General features: G+C 31.2%; 1 protein-coding gene across 2 annotated transcripts in view; it reads left to right on the top strand.

The window, feature by feature from the left end:
• The window catches only part of LOC111052093 (voltage-dependent calcium channel subunit alpha-2/delta-3), a 114,037-nt gene that overhangs the window by 74,953 nt on the left and 19,099 nt on the right, over window positions 1–19,985 (top strand). The window contains exons 15-22 of one of the 2 annotated variants that reach the window (XM_022338717.2): window positions 407–478; window positions 1,399–1,540; window positions 4,455–4,500; window positions 5,975–6,111; window positions 8,779–8,820; window positions 9,479–9,572; window positions 12,029–12,061; window positions 19,331–19,426. In XM_022338717.2, the coding sequence (XP_022194409.2) occupies window positions 407–478; window positions 1,399–1,540; window positions 4,455–4,500; window positions 5,975–6,111; window positions 8,779–8,820; window positions 9,479–9,572; window positions 12,029–12,061; window positions 19,331–19,426 (662 nt within the window). The remainder of the gene's footprint in view (window positions 1–406; window positions 479–1,398; window positions 1,541–4,454; window positions 4,501–5,974; window positions 6,112–8,778; window positions 8,821–9,478; window positions 9,573–12,028; window positions 12,062–19,330; window positions 19,427–19,985) is intronic. The other variant, XM_039420694.1, reaches the window with a different exon arrangement.

Here is a 19,985-nt window from a genome sequence, read left to right on the forward strand (position 1 = left end):
GTGCTTGATTGTAATTGAAATTATATTAGTGAAAAAAAAACAAGATTACGAATAAGTTGATAAAAAGGTTTCTCTGTGAAGAGGCCATATGAATTCTGAATGTGACAAAATTTATCATTTATTGGAAAAATTTATATGTTGAGAGCAGTGTAGAAATCTTCAAATTCCGATTCACATATTACTCGCACTTTAACCGAATCGTACGGATACGACTCTATCGATGTTGAAATGGTTCTCTTTTTTTACTCTCAAATGCTTCTTCAAATAACAATGGTATTTCAGGCTATAAAATGAAATGTTATGGAAACTCACATCATTTATAAAATGTAATAAAATCATTTTTATTGAGTACTTGTTCAATTGGAATGCTACATCCAATAACTGAAACCGTTTTCTACATTTTTAGATGCGACACGACATGATTGACCAAAAAGAAGGAGAGACTGAGCTGAAAGTAAAAATTCATTACGATGAAATGGTAAGCAGTAATCATCAAATATTTCTTTATATATTAGAGTGGAAGAAAACTTTAACATTTTCTTTGTAAAATTTGCATAGAGTTTTAATATAATTTAGGTTTAATATAAACCAATTAATGAAATTTCATATTGAACTCTCAAAATTAGAAATATTAACTTAAAATTCAAATGCTATAAGCATAAAGTTGAAATGCTCAAACGTAAAAATTAGTTCAACCTTATTTCAGATTGATATTAATCTGAATTTGAGAGAGGAATATTGAATGGTTTGCCTGTTTTTCCTCCTCCAATATCATTCCAATAATTAGTAATTTTGTAAAATTAAACAAATAAATAAATGAATAATTGACATGGATTTTCAAAATTCATGGAACTTTCCAAGAGAGAAATCAAGTTGTAAGAGTTGAAAACCTCATGATTATAATATTTATCTCTATTTGGAGTAGATTCTTCATTCCGAATTATGTAAAATTGTTTCCCAAAGCAGTATTTTCTATGCACTGCTGTGTTGATAGACTACATTCTCCATTCTCCATGTAACAACAAAAGAGTTGTTGAATTTTGACTTTTGTCATACGGTACTCTTGAGGATCTCAAGAGCCTTCAACAATAGAATGATTTCGGTTGAAAAGAAAGAGAGATTGTCATTTCTACGACAGTTTACGATAATTACGGAATTATTATGTGGGACTAACAACCTCTGTTTCATTTCACCTTAATATGGAGAAAATTCACAATATATCAAATCAAATCAAGTTACATTCAATCACATCACAAATTCCGTTACACAGTTAGTATTACAGATAATTGAATACAATATCTCTGTGTATAGTGTGAAAATGATTTGATTTGATGAGCATGGCATGCTATACTTTTGACGGTTGTGCCGATTACTGAATGAGCTAATTTTGTTTGTCAGAGACGAGTGACAACCAGGAGACACAAATACTTTTACCATCCGATCGAAGGCACACCCTTCTCGCTTGGTCTTGCTCTGCCCGACGGCTATGGCATGTATCAGGTGCTGGGAGAGCAGGAGATAAAGCTCAGTCATGTCAATGGTGAGTAATATAGCATACTAATAGCACCACTAATATAGCATCTTATCAGTTCTGTCCCAAAAAATCGTCAACTTAGAATCAATGCCAATTCTTCACTAAAAAGCAAGCTACTTGCAATATTGATCTGCGTTTGTATTAAGGGAAACATAGAGTATATTTCACTTGATTTATTTATACAAATAAGTATTTGTATCAAGAAAATATCTCTAGTTCCCCTTCAGTAATAATGATCTAGCACTGAGTTGCTGTACTTAACGGCGCTAGTTATGCAACCAGCTGCACACATAACATTAGTGAGGTCCACGTTATAATGGCAGTATTTCATTAACATTGGTGTAGCTACCCATGCCTATCATTCGACAAAGCATAAAATAGTGCCCTGCTTTTCTACCTCTTCAACGTTCCCAGATCGTTTTTCAAAAATGTAGGGATAGAATTAATTAAGAATAATAATAATAATAAATCATTTTATTTGTACACGGTATAACCATACAAATGAGTTACTGGAAGCGTATTCGGGGAGGATGATAGAGGAGGATAGATGTAGGTCTGACAATTCTCAGATGTCTCCTTTGTATGGAATGTTCAATCCTGATTCGGTACTGGGAGAACAGCTTACTTTTCAGCTGCCAATTCGAATGATTAGATGCGTAACACAGTTGAGATTATCGGCAAAAAGTACATTCATTCAGGTTAATGGTAACAGGTATCAAGTTGAGCCACAGAGAATATGCCCCGCTTGTGAATCACACTTAGAAACAATTCTGCATTTTCTTCTTGTTTGTCCCTCTTATGAAGACCTCAGGATTCAATACATTGCGCCTCATGTTCATAACATAATTCAAAACGTTGATAAAATAATGTTTTTATTATCCAATTTTAATGTTGAGAAAATTGAACATGTTTATCAATATACTACTAAGGCACTGGCTAGGAGGGATACTATGGTCTCTGAAATCGTAAGGGCTACATAACCAATAACGATTCTTTTCGATGGAAATATTTTAAAATGGTTTTTGTTAATTGAGTAGGTTCTTTTTATTGAAAGTGAAGTCTGTAAACTAATTGAATTAGATAAGTTAACTAAAATTGTTAAGTTTTTTGAGTTAAGTGGATTTGTTGAATGTATTAAATTTATTGGATTTGCTGATCTTGATGAATGTATTTAAGTTACTGAGTTGTTTGAATATGTTGAATCTATTTATATTATTGATTAGGAATTACCTTATACCTTCTAATTTGAGCTTGTTGAATGTTAGCAATTCATAGTAATACTGTTTATTGATTGTAATGTAGGTACTTCCATTGTGCGTGGTTGTATACATATTTATAATTGGATAGAATTAATTAACAATAAATTCAATCTCAATCCTGAAAATTTATCATTAAATCATGAGAAAATATATTATTTCTTGAAAAATAAAATATAATTTATTATTTTGAACAAGAATGAAAATTTAGTTAATATTACATCAAATATACCGGTATCAGCTATCCTCTATAAAAGACAGTGGCAAGGCAGAGAATCCGCAACGCTGCTCCTATCTTTCTCCAGTGCCATTATAACGTGTACCTCACTATAGTATAGCATGTTATCCGTTCTGTCCCAAGAAATCATCAACTCAGAATCAATGACAATCCATTACTTACTTACTAACAAGTAATTAACTCATAATTTACCTGCATTTGAGCTGCCAGCACCTGTATCAAGTGAATTTTATGGATAAAAAGTATTGATCTACTAGATGACATTTGAGCTGTCAAGTGAAATGTGGGTCAAGAAATATTTGAGTATTAGGGTTCTCCTGACGACAAACTAGAAACTACTAGTTCAATAATTATGAGAAAAATGTATTTAATATCCTATACTATTAAACGAGCAATTTCTGTTTATATGTTTAGATGTTTGGATGTTTAGATATTTAGATGTTTATTTGTTTGTATTTCACCGGATCTCGAAAACGGCTCTAACGATTCTCACGAAATTCAGAACATAGTAGGTTTATAATATAGAAATTCGATTACACTAGGTCTCATCCCTGGAAAAACTCGCTGAAGGACATTAAAAGGATAATTATTATTCATCCATGGAAAAACAGCTGATAATAATTATTTCGTCGTCTGTTGATGATGGAAGTGAGTGAGCGAGTTCATGTGTGTGGGACTGTGTCAAAATTATGACTCATCTGTTGAACTTTTGTAATCATTCAATCAGGTACTTAGTGCCAGTTGCAAAAAAGCCGGGTTATTTTCAATCCTGATAAATTCCAGAAGATCCATCTTTTTGGAATGGTCTTCTCTGATTTGGTTCACGTGAAATTAATCAGGATGAAAATTCAACCGGCTTTTGTGCAACCGGGCCTTTGTGAGGAAAATTTTTGTATTCCTCTGTGAATTAATATCAATTTACTGTGATTTGATAGAACATTATAATTTCTTCTTTCGTAATAAAATTTTTAATGCTTTTGAACTCCAGAGCAAAGCTCGGTTCCCGATATTAATAGCCTTAGGCCTAAAGATATTCCATAAATCAAACCTACAATAATCATATCAATTCTTAAGTATATCTTACCAGAAATAAACCTCTCTAGTATTTCAATCATTAATTATCAAGTATATCAAGGCGGATATGCATATATTATTCATTTTTGTGATGGCTCTGTAAGATATTTGAGAAACGACGATACAATACATATATCATTATCAGTAATTCCCCGATATTAATAGTCTCAGGCCTAACGATATTCCATCAATCAAACCTACAATAATCATAACAATTCTTGAAGTATATCTTACCAGAAAGTCAAACCTCTCTAGTATTTCAATCATTGATTAATTCATCATAAATTACCAAGGGAAAATTCTAATTGAATTCTGTCAACAATTACTTATATATTCTCTACTTTTGTTTCAGTCACTGAATATTTCAAGGGCGATAACTGGCGAGTCCACCCTGATTGGTAAGTTTCCTTATTCTACAAAATTAAGCTTTTCATTGAGAAAGAAAATCTCTTGGAGAATAATTGAAAAGGGTTTGATCGTATTGGATGCGTTTATGTGTAAGTGCACGAGCCGAGAAAGAAAATCTGGAAAGAGCCATTGAAACACGTTGTAACTTTTCTGTAGCTGCCCACATTGAACACACCCACCAAGTGCACGCATTCAGTGTGAGTGTTCCTATTGCTCTTTCCAAATTCTGTTCCTCATCTGAGCACTTAGTCATGCATGACCATGCTTGTACTTCCACATGTTATACGCATACAATGTGATCATACCCGAAGTGAGAGAATATTCAGGACGTATTTTGCGCAAGTACTGTAATATCATCGTTCCATGATTATACGTCCCATTAACTTTGGAATATAATATTAGTCATCTGAAAATTATATGAATTAATGCGATAATTTTGAAATATTCAAATATTAACATCATCAATCAAAACATCACGTGCAATACTCATAGTAAATAATAATATAATTGGGAGAATTGTGTCTCATATTCATGTCTTATTCGATCAGTAACATATTAAAAGTATTTCATTTTATGTAAAGTAAGTCAAGTAATTCCATATTTTTTAAAATGTATGAATTCAGGGCTAGTTTCTTGTATTTATAAAATAGAATTATAGTACCCTTTAAAATAATTAAAATATTTAAAAAATAAGAATACAAATTGTAACGTATCGTAACGTAAGATGGTGTGATCACCGAAACTAGTAGTTACGTTACAATTTGTATCTTGTCTTTTTGATATTTTAATAATTTTAAAGGGTACTATAATTCTATTTTATAAATAAAAAAATAAGTCAAGTAAATTCATATTGGCTTTTGTTGGTGGAGAGACCCTTGCGTGAAGGTACCACCTCACCTGAATATATTATTAAAGCTGTCACTGGGCCTTACGACTGTCACATTTCATCTGGGACCGACAATTGAAGGTGCCCATCCGATAACACGGAAGTGACCTAGTTTAAAACTTTTGGTGATAAGTGGGTTTGAAACAATAGCGAAACAATATATACAATCATAGAAACAATCATAGAGAAACAATAGCGTAAGTAGATATCCCATGCTATAGGGCGTTTATGTCGCAACTTTTGTTGTTATCTCAAGCCGATTACTGTAGATTATTGTCGATTTTTACTGTTTTGACCGGGTAAGAGTGTATGAACGGCACAATATGAGAGACTACCAGCGTCATAAAGCTTCACGGGAAAGGACTACGTGGACTATAGGCTTGAGATAACAGTAAAAGTTACGACATATACCATGGACATCTACTTATGCTATTATTTCTCTATGGTTTGAACACAGAATCGATGAGCTGCTAAGCAAGCACTCTATCCACTACACCACGAATCACTCATAGCATCTTCTAATCAAAGCTAAAATTATTTATACTAGGTAACATTAATTATGTTGTATGTGTTTCCAGGGTGTACTGCGAGTACAATTATCCGAATGAGCACAATTTCAAGTCGCCTGAGGAGCAGGTGTTGCACTTCCTGTCCCGCACCCGGAAACCGGGTTGGAAGTGGATGTCGCTCAGGCCACGTTCCCCGCAAGACCTGGGTAGGAATAATTTATACATTATTTTTTCAAAGTTATTTATATCACTATGTCACTTGTTGCATTAGGCCATCGAACAATCATGAAAAACATACCTCTAAAACTTTTCCAGGATAGGAAATGCCTCTTCATTTATATCATCACTAGCAGGGCACCCGTGCTTCGCTTCGGGAATTGAAAGATAAGATTATTTTTGTGAACCATTTATAATCTAAATTCTACCAACATTGTTATAATCGTTTTTGAGATTAGGCCACAACTTGGCATGAAAACTATTGAGTCAAATCATTCGATTAATCATTGATGTGTTGGAAGTGCTCTGTAGAATAGTAGTCCAATTGCAGCGAATTTTGTAGAATATTGAGAAAAGGAACAACAGCTATTTGGCCGTTTTAATAAATGACCCCTTTCTTCCGCCCAAGTTAAATTTTGGCCGAATTTCCTCATTCTTTGCAAACAGATTCCACAACGGACACTTCTGAAGTTTTGAAAATACCCTCCATATATCATACTGAATTATTATAATTTCATCGAAATTGTTTAAGCAGTTATCGCGATCGGATATACAAACAAAATTAAATTAGTCTTGATAGAATAGGATCACTTGATAGAAGCAACTCCCGTCATAAAAGTTTGTTTTATGAAAAATAAAAACTATCTCCCAGGAATAGCTCTGATTGAAGCAGCAGTGCCCAATCAATTTGTTCTCGATAAATGCATTTTGATTCGTTCTTCAACTTGGTGCCAACCTAATGAAGTCATCTCAACTTAATGCCAACCTGTCAAAATTATTAATTAAGTTGCCAGTTAACAACTGTTTCGAAGAGGTACTCTCTCTAGATTATAGATCTATAATAACATATGATATGGACATTTCTATTATAATAAGGAGATTGGGAGAAGAAGAATATACATGCTAAAAGACGAACTTTAAACCCTTAAAAACCACCCTTAGAGTTGAAATATCGCCAAAAGATTTCTTAGTGAGCACCTAGGACGTTTAAGGAAGCTATATTCCAAGTTTTGTTGCAATCCATCCAGTAGTTTTCCAGAAATCGTGATCAGTGAGTCAGTGAGATAAGAATTTTAAAGGGTACTATAATTCTATTTTATAAATAAAAAAATAAGTCAAGTAAATTCATATTGGCTTTTGTTGGTGGAGAGACCCTTGCGTGAAGGTACCACCTCACCTGAATATATTATTAAAGCTGTCACTGGGCCTTACGACTGTCACATTTCATCTGGGACCGACAATTGAAGGTGCCCATCCGATAACACGGAAGTGACCTAGTTTAAAACTTTTGGTGATAAGTGGGTTTGAAACAATAGCGAAACAATATATACAATCATAGAAACAATCATAGAGAAACAATAGCGTAAGTAGATATCCCATGCTATAGGGCGTTTATGTCGCAACTTTTGTTGTTATCTCAAGCCGATTACTGTAGATTATTGTCGATTTTTACTGTTTTGACCGGGTAAGAGTGTATGAACGGCACAATATGAGAGACTACCAGCGTCATAAAGCTTCACGGGAAAGGACTACGTGGACTATAGGCTTGAGATAACAGTAAAAGTTACGACATATACCATGGACATCTACTTATGCTATTATTTCTCTATGGTTTGAACACAGAATCGATGAGCTGCTAAGCAAGCACTCTATCCACTACACCACGAATCACTCATAGCATCTTCTAATCAAAGCTAAAATTATTTATACTAGGTAACATTAATTATGTTGTATGTGTTTCCAGGGTGTACTGCGAGTACAATTATCCGAATGAGCACAATTTCAAGTCGCCTGAGGAGCAGGTGTTGCACTTCCTGTCCCGCACCCGGAAACCGGGTTGGAAGTGGATGTCGCTCAGGCCACGTTCCCCGCAAGACCTGGGTAGGAATAATTTATACATTATTTTTTCAAAGTTATTTATATCACTATGTCACTTGTTGCATTAGGCCATCGAACAATCATGAAAAACATACCTCTAAAACTTTTCCAGGATAGGAAATGCCTCTTCATTTATATCATCACTAGCAGGGTACCCGTGCTTCGCTTCGGGAATTGAAAGATAAGATTATTTTTGTGAACCATTTATAATCTAAATTCTACCAACATTGTTATAATCGTTTTTGAGATTAGGCCACAACTTGGCATGAAAACTATTGAGTCAAATCATTCGATTAATCATTGATGTGTTGGAAGTGCTCTGTAGAATAGTAGTCCAATTGCAGCGAATTTTGTAGAATATTGAGAAAAGGAACAACAGCTATTTGGCCGTTTCAATAAATGACCCCTTTCTTCTGTGAATATTCACATCCGCTCAATTTCTGTACAGTAATGTAGGATGAATAAATTATTCTACTCCTGATGAGTAGCTTCTTCAGCCTCTGATGTCATCCGTCATTACTGTATCAAAAGAGGAAGTATTAAATTTTTCAATGGATTTAAGTAAATCCATTTACGTATGTAGAATGAATTTTGTATAGATTTTTCTTGTAAGATTCTGATTTTCAGTCGTAGAAAATCAAGTTGGAAGAGCTCTACTGTAGAAAAATTCAATTATACAGAGTTCTATCTAGTTTTATTATCAACATTTTTTTTGTATATTATTACCACATATCCTCTGGAATTTTTATAATTATTTATTTTTCTAATTGATCTTTCAGGAAATTCCAACACGAAGAAGATGGAGAAGGATTCCTACTACTGTGAGTACTATTTTTATATCTGAAGTTCTCAATTTTCGAAATTTTTCTATCGATTAGGCCTATCTTATTTAAATTTCGCTTATAAGAGTGAAACTGATCATTCAGCTTGATTTCACGATGTGAAATATATTGAGCCAATTCCTAATTCAGTTGGTACTTTTGGTCAAAGCTGATGAAAAGTAGGTCATAAGTTTCATAATTTGAAGCATCTCCTCATCGAAACTAATTTTAAACTTTTATGTTTTCTTTATCTTCGCTCACAACATTATTCATGGAATTTCCACTGTGTTGATAATGATATGATCAGTTTTCTGGCTTTACTAAATGATAACGAGGGGCCTCAATTCCATGAATTTATTACATTCTAAATACAGGATACTGATATAGTCTTGCTTTGGCCACAGTGGTTTCTATATAGCCTGCCAGATATCCTCTAGAATCTTTCTTTCAGAAAATTCCAAATGTCTGTATGATACAAAATCAATAAATTTTATGCCTCTTCATTAAAACTACTATGAATCCTCGATATTTAGATATTGCTGCTGATATTCAGTTGCTTATTCAATAACTTTATAATGATATTACACAATATTTAGGGTAACTGCTGTGCAAACTAGATGATACTGAAAATTGAAAGAGTTGTGTTGTTTTGTTACAGGTGACAAGACCCTGATGCAATCACTGGTATTTGATGCCATCGTAACAGAGGTATTGGAGAGGCCAAGTGCTTCTACTCTTAAGGAGGACAAACAGTACGTATCTGATACTTGTGTTCTATATTGAATGTTGGGAGTAGTGTAGAAATTCACAGTTGGCACTAAATTCTCTTACACAGCTTTTCTCACCGACACTAATATGAGATGTCTGTAGGAGCACTCGAGCTTCTATTAGTCCTATTCAGTATTGTGTGCAACTTTTAGACCGACTATAAATTTCACTTACATCAAAATTGAAATTCAATTTTGATGGATTTAAAGCAGATCTCACTCCACATAACACGAAAAACGATAAGAGATGTCAGAGTACGGAAGCACAATGTTTATCTCATCTTATTATCAAACTAGATCACCTGAAATTGATTCAATATGGTTGGATTTGTTGAAACTATTGCAATGAGTTGAGTATTGTACTGATTGATGTTCATTTTCATTCTTGATTTAATTTGGTTGGAGTAAGATACTTATTGTATTGGCTAATAATATTATTCATCTAGACATGATAACTTTTTGATTTTATTTCAATGAATATTTTTGCTATGAATTACAAATGTCATAATAGTCTCCAGCACTTTATGATTGGCGAGTATTATGTGATTAGTGGAATATATAAATAATGGTGAATTTAGTGAAAACTAGAAGAGTGTATTGTATACTGGAAAAGTACTTGAACAATCATTGTACTTTTATTTTAGGAAGTTCAATAAACTTCCAAGAAACTCAATTCAATTCATAGATGATATCTAGCAATGATAATTTCCAGTTTTATAATAGCTACAAAAACTGTTCTTTAGTCATGAGGGTTAACTGTAATTATTATTTCAAATTAATGATTTGAATAAGATATTCTTTATTTGCTGATATGCTTTTCATTTGAGAAATATTATATTGAATATTTCGAACGATTATACATGCTTTTCAAATATATTTAAAAATTTTCCAAAGATTTGTCAAGTAGATCAACTTGAAAATAATAATACATAATAATGATAAAGTTGTGTTTCTTATATTAATCCCTTTCAATAATTTTAAATCCTTAATGTGACCAATTTTTCATAGACCAAAAGAGTTGGATCGTTCAATACACAATAAGTATAGGTATAGTTTGATGAAATTATTACAAGAAACAAAATGTAAATTTTGTTTTTAATGCAATGTAATTTTCTTATTTAATGATGTAAAAAAACTCATCAAGCTTTCCATGAAAATTATATTCTTATGTTTAGTCATTAAAAATAATTTTCCTTTCACTCGCTTTAAGTTAATCAAGAGTACCGTATAAAAGTTTGATTAGTAACAACAATTCCGACATAAATAAAAAGTATCGCGGTACTCATATATTTAAAATATCAAATAGAAGTTCACCAGGCTTACTTCATTATAATTCCTGTTTGAACTAAAAGTTTAGTAAAATACAGAGTAAATTTGAGATTTATTCATCTTTTCCTGCAGGTTATTTTGATGAATCAAACTTAACAAACGTTTATAGTCACTGCATACATAACAGATATGGAATTATTGTTGAATGATTGAGAAAGAGACGGACGAATCACTGATGATCTGATTGATATTGATAGATTTATAGTTTAAATATAATTTATTATTTGTGTTCAAATAATTTTTGAAAGTTGATTTATAATGGCATGCTCTTATATTTACGCACTGCATGATCTCACATTTGATCTGTGACATGGCTCAACTGGTTTCCACAATAATTCAACAATTAAACCGTTAACATGTTGCAAGTCGGTCGTTAAATCAATCGGTTATTAGTAAGTTTTGCTTTGGAATGATGATTCAGCTATTAAATTGGATCAACGATTAAAGAGACGTGTAATTTTCTTTAAATATCAAGAAAAATATGGAACACCATTATTGTAGGAAAACAGATTAAAAAAATATTGTAGACTGAACTTTTAGGTAAACTTGTAGGAGGAACTTGTAGGTAAACAACAGGATAGTGATAAAATCAAACTTCAAGTCAAAGGAAAAATCTCCTTCCTTTCACAAATATTGTTAAAATATAATATGAAAATGAATAATTATTTGATACGTAAACCCCATTTCAGTGATGTCAATATGAATACAATAAAACATTACAATAATACAATAATACATTTATCATGAGACAACTTGTTATTTCCGGCTAATAATGGAGAATGTAGATTGTTATTTTGATTGTGGGATAAACATCACTTTTCAAAGAAATTGAAAGGTTGAAACAGTCATTTTATTCTATTTTGAACGGGGGCAATGTCATTTTTTACATTATTTTTTGTGCTTCAAGTAAATCAAACTGATGGCTGAAGGCTCAAAATGAGAGCCTGTTTAAGATAGAACATAGCATTATTCCAATAGCATTTTTTTTTCATTTCCTAGTAACGTAACATATTTTTTCGTAAAAGTGATTATTGTGAGAACCAGTTTAGCGTTTGTTATTGCGCTGTGCCTTGTTCACCGCACTAACTATTTATCCGTCCATTCTTGCGAAGCCCCATCGCCACACTGATGGCTCTCCTATACAGGTAAAGTATATCGCGTGCTAAATCATTACATCTAGCTCAATTGTGTAGCCTATGTCATGATCCTCCTCTAAAAAACCAACAATCAAGTTTCACCCGTAAATATGACAAAACCAAGCTTTTACCAATGAATAATAAATATGACAGAGTCAAGAATGGCAGAGTATTGTGATACGTTGTTTATCAGTTTCAATTATTTTTGAATCTACATAATAATGAATAAGACAATTAAGAGGAAAGGAAATTAATGTTTTAAGTTTTATCAATGAGGCAATGGGTTGAATGTAGATTATTGATGATAGAGCATACTAATCACCTTTGTGTGAGATAGCACTTCACATTTTAGTAACCAAGAACCGTACAGTATTTATTATTCTTTTTAGGGCTGATTATTGAAATACAATAATAATTAATTCCATTACCTTATTTATTTTATCAAAACACAACTAGTTTCAGCTGTACAAGAGCCATTTTCAAGTATAAATCTATTCAATCTCTTGAAGAGTTGAAACTAGTTGTGTTATATTATAAAATAAGTTAAAGGGTAACTGATAATAAGTTTTATTGTGTTTCAGTATTTAACAAGTAGTATATTGATTGTTGGGTTGATTAAATTATCAATTGCAACGCTGTTAATGAATTTCCTTCTATGATATAAATTATTTTCCCCAGAATACTTGTCAATTTTATTTAGCTTATTTCAATGAATATGATTTTCATTTACCCCGAAACTGAAAAAATAGTCAAGTTTATTTTCAGAGTCATGCAAAATTAATTTTTATTTGACAAAATGAGTCAATGTGAATAATACTGTACGGTATATTACGATTAGTTTTTCATGAAAATTATAATTTTTCTAGTACGATACTAGACTTACAAAACTCAGTTTTCTCTCCACCGTGAGCTGATCGCTTTAATAGAGCAAGCAAAGAAATATGAGAAATGTGTAATGTAGAATACATAATATACCGTATGTAGAAAATTATCAAAATAAATTATCTCTGTTGAAATATTAGCCATTTTCTTGATAAAAATACACAGCATGTGAAGATTATACCCATAACACAAAAAAGTTCATATAAGTTTAAGGTTTAGTTTATTGGAAGATTGAGCACCTACTTTAACATGTAAGTGCATATAAGTTGGTTGGGAGTGAAAGCGGACTATGGGGGTAATTTGATATTATATTTATTGTGTTTAATACAACGATAGATTAAGTTTGTGTCTTATATTTTTTGTGTTTCTATAATTCTTCTTGTCGAATACAGTAATTTATTAGTATTGCATTGATGTCAATTTTTTGAGTAGATTCGTTTCATTGTTGGTGTATGTATCTATATTAAAAACATCAATTTTGAATTGAGCACATTTTAGAAAAGCAGGAATTCTTCACTTTGTTCTTTTCAGAATATTCTTCACGCACAAAATTTATTGTTGTCCAACAAATTATGCATGGGTTATTATATTTGAGTTGAGTTGCAGTTCCCTAAGCTTGTCTGATATAATTTTTTGTGGTACTTGATTGTGATCTTTCTTCAATAGCAATTGTTTTATGGCATTTTTGCCGATTGTGTTCATGAGTGTTTTCTAATTTTCTGTGTAATTATTCACCTATAATAATTATTCGAATCCATTACTATTAATTGAAGATGATTGTGTGAGATTTATTACTATTGAAAGTTATATTTATCATGAGATAATAATCATGTAATATACCGTAAAGAATTTATGAGTGTGTATCATATTATAAATTTTAGTTTTACTTTTGGAAATGATACTCCCATTTTATATTTCAGCTTTGATTCATGAACAAAATAATATCATTTTTGTATATTTCAATAATGGTCAAGCAGGGCTATTACAAATGATGACACAATAATTTCAGTATAAAAATTTCGAAGTTCATAATCCGAGATAAGCTATAATTATTAATTTGAAAACTAATACCTATACATAAATAGAACCATGGTTTCTCGATCTACTGATAAGATTTAGAGGCGATACAGAGGCTAGGCATAGGTACTCTATCAATCCAATCCTAGGCCGCTCAAGGCAAGTTGATATAATTATTATGTACGATGTTGGAAGATCAAAGTCTGGGGTCCAATAATTGACAGACGTGGGTCTGGCGGCCTAGGAAAATTGCAAAAAAATAAAACTTTTTCAATCAATCATATTTATATTTTAAAATATCCCCGAGAGGGTAGCTCAATAGAATACAGAATACTCTCTTCGCTCGCTTTTATATTCAGTTTCAAAATTTTCAACCGCGGTACATATTTCTTGAAAAAGTAGAGAAAATGGAGGGGCACATTTACTCTAATAAATTGTCTATCATTTGTAACAATCCCTGCTTGTTATTCCTCTCATTTTTGACCTTGATAAAATGTTCTTATTCATCTCAACTCAATAGTTGTTCATCTCAACCCATATCATCATTGAACAGATAAATCGTTTTGTCCAAGCTGTTTATATACCAGTTTTTTAGCTGATTTTACTGTTTTGGGTTTTCTCGGAAGAGGTGTTTATTTGAAAATCAGGCAAATTTCATAGTACATTTTCATTAATAAGCTCGATTCCAATTTGTGAATATTTTGCTTGTTATAATTGCTAAAATTCATCAGATTCTATATTCTTATAAGAATATTCATAACGCTTATCAAATAGGAGTGATTAAGTACATTTCATCAAGGAGAATTATTCTCATAATAAAATATACAGTGCATTCATATTATTAATTGTATAATTTAATACTGTATAGTACGTTATTACTATTCATGGATATTCTTCAACTGCTTGTTATTCAATTATGAATGTTTTGTTATGAATTACTTTCATTAAAATATTCTGATTGTGTTTTTTAAAAATACTAATAAATGAATAATGTGTATTACTGATTATTTCGGACTATGTGTAACCTTATCTAAATTTGGGAGGGGAATAGCACAAGGTTACCTTATTTTTTTCTCTCCCTATCATTTTGATTATGATTTATTGTATGAATCACTACTGTTACCCTATCTATCATTTTTATTATGTACTTGAGAATATATATAAACGTAACTACCGGTATCACATTTATATTCAAACAGTAGGCATATAGACTACTAATCTAAGCGCAAAATAATAATATACGAACTGGCGATCTCTGATTGCAGTTTTGTCTCCATGTTTCTCCATCAATATTCTATAAAACTCTTATACCCACTTACTTTAGCTAATCATATGCACAATGGTACCACAGATTATGCCATCTTTTCTCTAAGGTGAAACATAATTTACTAAGCAAATATACTGTAGACTTGAAATTATAAATAATATACCGTACCAAATATTACATCAAGATAAAATCTATCATGATCATAATGATCCCGAGAATTCTCACGATGATAACAAACAATATATAAATCAATAGAGGTTCAACTGGACGTGCCTATCAAATCTAATCTATTATAATACTTATAAACAACTTGTAGATACTTGAAAGGTTTGGTTTATTATTTTTTCTAGGAATTCTTTTAAATATATAATTTAACAACAGACTGGGAATCATAATATTTATTGATTTGAGATTTCATACTGTGATTGTATACTTGCATGGCTCACTTTGGATCTATAGTAGGCTGTGATACTTGATTTTATTCTATTTTAACACTTTTATTACATATGTTATTGTATACTTGATTTTATTTCTTCCATGTCAAGGATTGATTACAATCTTCAATTTTAAACTTTGTTGACTCTGCTTCCAATTATCCCCAAACTAACATATTTTTCTATGCAGCGAGGATTTATTTGATTCACATGATTTTTAAATAGGCCTACTATATTGATTAAATCATTATGTTGATTACCAAGACTGAAACATGTGTCTTCTTCAACAAAATAACTTATTATATCCAAACAAATATTCAAAAAATAAATCACGAATAATCCAACCATTTATTATATTATTTGACAAATGAAACAAATATGGTATCATTCATATTCAACCAACAAAGTAATTATTATCAAATCCTCAACAAATATTATTTATAGAGTAATGACGTATGCAGAATCAAGTTTGGCAGTTGAATAAATTTAGCTCGTTAGTGGAAATAGTTCAATAGTTTGTCAAATTAGTCTATGATATCAATTATTTGTCACGAAAAAGAGCTCTAAAAAATATATAAGATTATTCAGACATAAATAATAGATAAAATAATAATAATAATTTTTATTGCCAAAATTAATACAATCATGTTAACATTTCATAATAGACAAAGTATAAAATAATTCTATTAATACCTTAAAGATAATTCGTTAATGGAAATCAAATTTAAAACAAACGAAAATTTAAGAACAAAACGATTTAAATAAATACACTAGCATCACCCAGCAAAGGAAAAATCCTGTCCGCTGAGTCAGAGCATCAATTCAAAACAAAATCAAGCTAATATGAAAAAAAACAAAGGAGTTAAAATAAATTACAATATATTACTGATGTCAAAGAAAAAGTTTTCATTTTTTTCAAAATATTCTATTATGTCTAACAAACCTTTGGAAGCGCCTCTTATTTCAGCAAGCGATGATGACATGTCAGATCACTCCACTCAAAACTATAATTTTCCTTAATTTTGGTACTGATAAATGATATTAAAGTAATTGGGTGGATGGAATATGAATCAAGGGATAGCCTACTTTGAAATATTAAAAAAATATTTTCATTCTGTTGTGAAGTGGTGTGGTATATTCCCAGAACATGCAAACCCCATAAATTCAATTATCTGTGAAATCAATAAAACACTTTTTTGGTGTATAACAAATACAAGATAAAGAGAAAAAACTTCGAAATAGTATATTCAAACCAATATTAAACATAAATAATACAGAAGCACATAGAATAAATGAATGAATAATGGATGAAATAAAATAATATAATGAAATTTCAAAACCCATTATCTCATGGGAATGGAAGTCAAACTCTACTGATGCGAACTCTGATCAATAACAATCAAAACGTTACTAACTCACTTCTTATAAATAGCTAGGAAGGGACCAGGGCATTGGACACAGAGCTGCAATTCCTGAGGGTTGTACAATCTAAAATACCCCTCTCTGATCCCTTAGATAAGCCGCTTGTAATTTAGGTGGGTTGGCTGTTTAGGAATAATTTTTAATTAAATGATTAAGGTTTTTTTCTATTAAAGGCGATTTATGTTCTACACAGAGCATGTACGTCTTTGAAGAAGTCCCAGAAAAAATAATTCTCGTAATTTTCAAGGCAAACAATATTTGGTCCCAACTCCACGTACATTAACACACATTTCATTATTTATACAAAAATGAACGTTCATTTCATTATTTTGTATATAAAAATGAGCAAATATAGTTTCAATTTAAATGCTAATCCCAGTTGAATTAGGCTGAAATAATACTTCACTTTTGAATATTAAGCCTTATTATTTTAAAATGTGAAATTCTATGTGATTAACGTTTATTAATTATGTTTGAAGTGTTAATAACATTAATTTACATTTTTCGACATATTAGCGACATTAATGTACTTACTTTAATTTCAACTTGTACTCATTACTAACTCTGACTTTTCATTCCATAATAATTAATGTACTTTTGTGTATTGAATAATTCTCATGTTACTAATGTGATTTCAACATACTAATAAATATTTTGTGATATTTTGTAATATTTTATCCTAATAAAATAAAACTTTCTTCATCCTAATCTTTCAATGCACTACGAAAAGGATATAAGTGAATTTTATTCGTTCATAATGTGTGTGTGTGTGTGTATGTGTTTACCGTTCACCAAATACAGATGCGAAATAGGAAACTAATTTAATGTTGAAATTTATATTATTGAAGTGATGGATTAATAATATTAATTAATTAGACGAAGCTACTCTTCCTTCTTATCACTTGCAACCCACTAGAATCAATAACAGTTTTTGAGAGTTCTGAATCACCGATTTTATCAAAGGTTCAGGAAAAGCTAGTTAGGTAATAAATTATGTTTGCCTCAGGTATTATGATTTGCTATCTGAGCTGTGGTTTTCAAACATTCTTTCTTGACCTTACAATTGTATGAAATTCGCTCTAAATTCCATAACTCCATAATTTTTACTGCATTTGATTCGCAAATCAGACTAATATATCAACACGGTCCAACGGGTGATTAGGATTACCGTGAGGGTCACTCTTTCAACAGAAAAATGCTTTTACTATTTTTATTCAAGTTATCAATAGTAGTCTATATCATTATTTTCAAATGATGTTTTTTATCAAAGTCAAAGACTAAATTTAGTGATTCTTCATAACATAAATGTCAAAAATATAACACAAAAGCTTATAATTTGTCATATGTATTCGAATAAAAACTAGGGTTTATATTGCAATACGGTAGGAAATCAAATATTCGTTGGAAAATAGTAAATTTGTTCTAATTCATTGCTGGAAAACTTGAATTTCTGATCAATTCTGCTTGAGACTGGGGGCAAGCCTGAACCTGAAAATCAATATAATTCCTCTTCATCCATCACTTCAACAGCATACAATCTTTTAAATGTTGTTCTGTTCTGCACTCATCGTAACTGTTAGTTACATCTTTACTCTCAAGTTGTCAGACTAGGAGCGAATTCTACTGTGAACTATGTAATTTTGTAACCAAACACAACAGCAGAAAATGTCATACCAATGTTATATTTCTTCAAGCTCTAAATCAACTACCACTGTGGTATTTAGGCATACTGTGTGGTAGCCTATTTACTATATGGTCATACTACTGTGGTATTTCTTCAAGCTCTAAATCAATATTTATGTATGCCAGTATTTCGGTACAAGATGTAAGCGCCATTATATAAAGTGAAACTGTTATATACCGGGTAATCGGGTCCTGAGTCTGACTCTGACCCGTACTGCGTCAGATAAAATTATCGCAAAAGAGCATGTATGTATTTTGGTACAACTGGAAACTTGCGTACTCTGCTAAATTTCAAATAGGAGTCAAAGTAATCATTTGTAAGAAATATTATCAATATTTCATAATCAAATATTTATTTCTCCATCTACAAAAAATAATTATCTTTTCAATAATTTCATAATAAAATATTTATTTCTCCATCTACAAATAGTTATCTTTTCAATAATATTATCCTCTGTAGAATTCGCTCCAGTCGATATTATTGGTCTCAGTTTCGCTAGCAAGCCGCTTGTGTGAAAATGTTAACAATTGTGGTTATTTTTATTTTATGAATGTCTCTTGAAATGTTCACAGGCAAGGGTACCAAATGTTTGGGGTGGCTCAGACGTTCATCGCGACCCGCAGTGGACTACTGAGGTGGCAGGGACAGGGAGGAATGCAGAGTGATCCGTAAGTCATTCATTAAAAGTTAATTATATTTTTACACATTTTGATCGCACTTTCACAAAACCAGATCTTTCTAGATGAATATATTCCAGAATAATCTGAATGTGTGAAGATTGAGAAATTTGCTGAGTAGCAGCCAATCAATATTATGTAAAAGTAATAAAGTACATAAATTAGGGTTGGAACGTACAAAAATAGTGAATTTAAGTTGCTCACAAATAATTATTATAATAATTGGAGAGGCAAGACTATGGAATAATAAATATTGGCATTATTGAAAAACCGACAGAAAGATATTTATTTCCAAAAAATGCAATTTACAATATAAAAATCGTATTATTATTATAGAAATATTACTGTATATTCGCTGCTATTGTGACAGTAGACTAGACAATGATAGTTTCCAATAATATTGTCAAAATGAATTGATTGTGAAAATACTTTTTATCAGGCGGAGTTGAGATATTCAAGTCTTCTCAATGAGTCTATTAAGTCAAGACTTGATGAATTAAATCGATTGTGTTTTGTGTATCATTGAATAAATAAGACTATAGAATTAGAT

Source organism: Nilaparvata lugens, chromosome 2 (assembly GCF_014356525.2).
Source record: "Nilaparvata lugens isolate BPH chromosome 2, ASM1435652v1, whole genome shotgun sequence".
In the NCBI taxonomy this organism is placed as follows: Eukaryota; Metazoa; Arthropoda; class Insecta; order Hemiptera; family Delphacidae; genus Nilaparvata; species Nilaparvata lugens.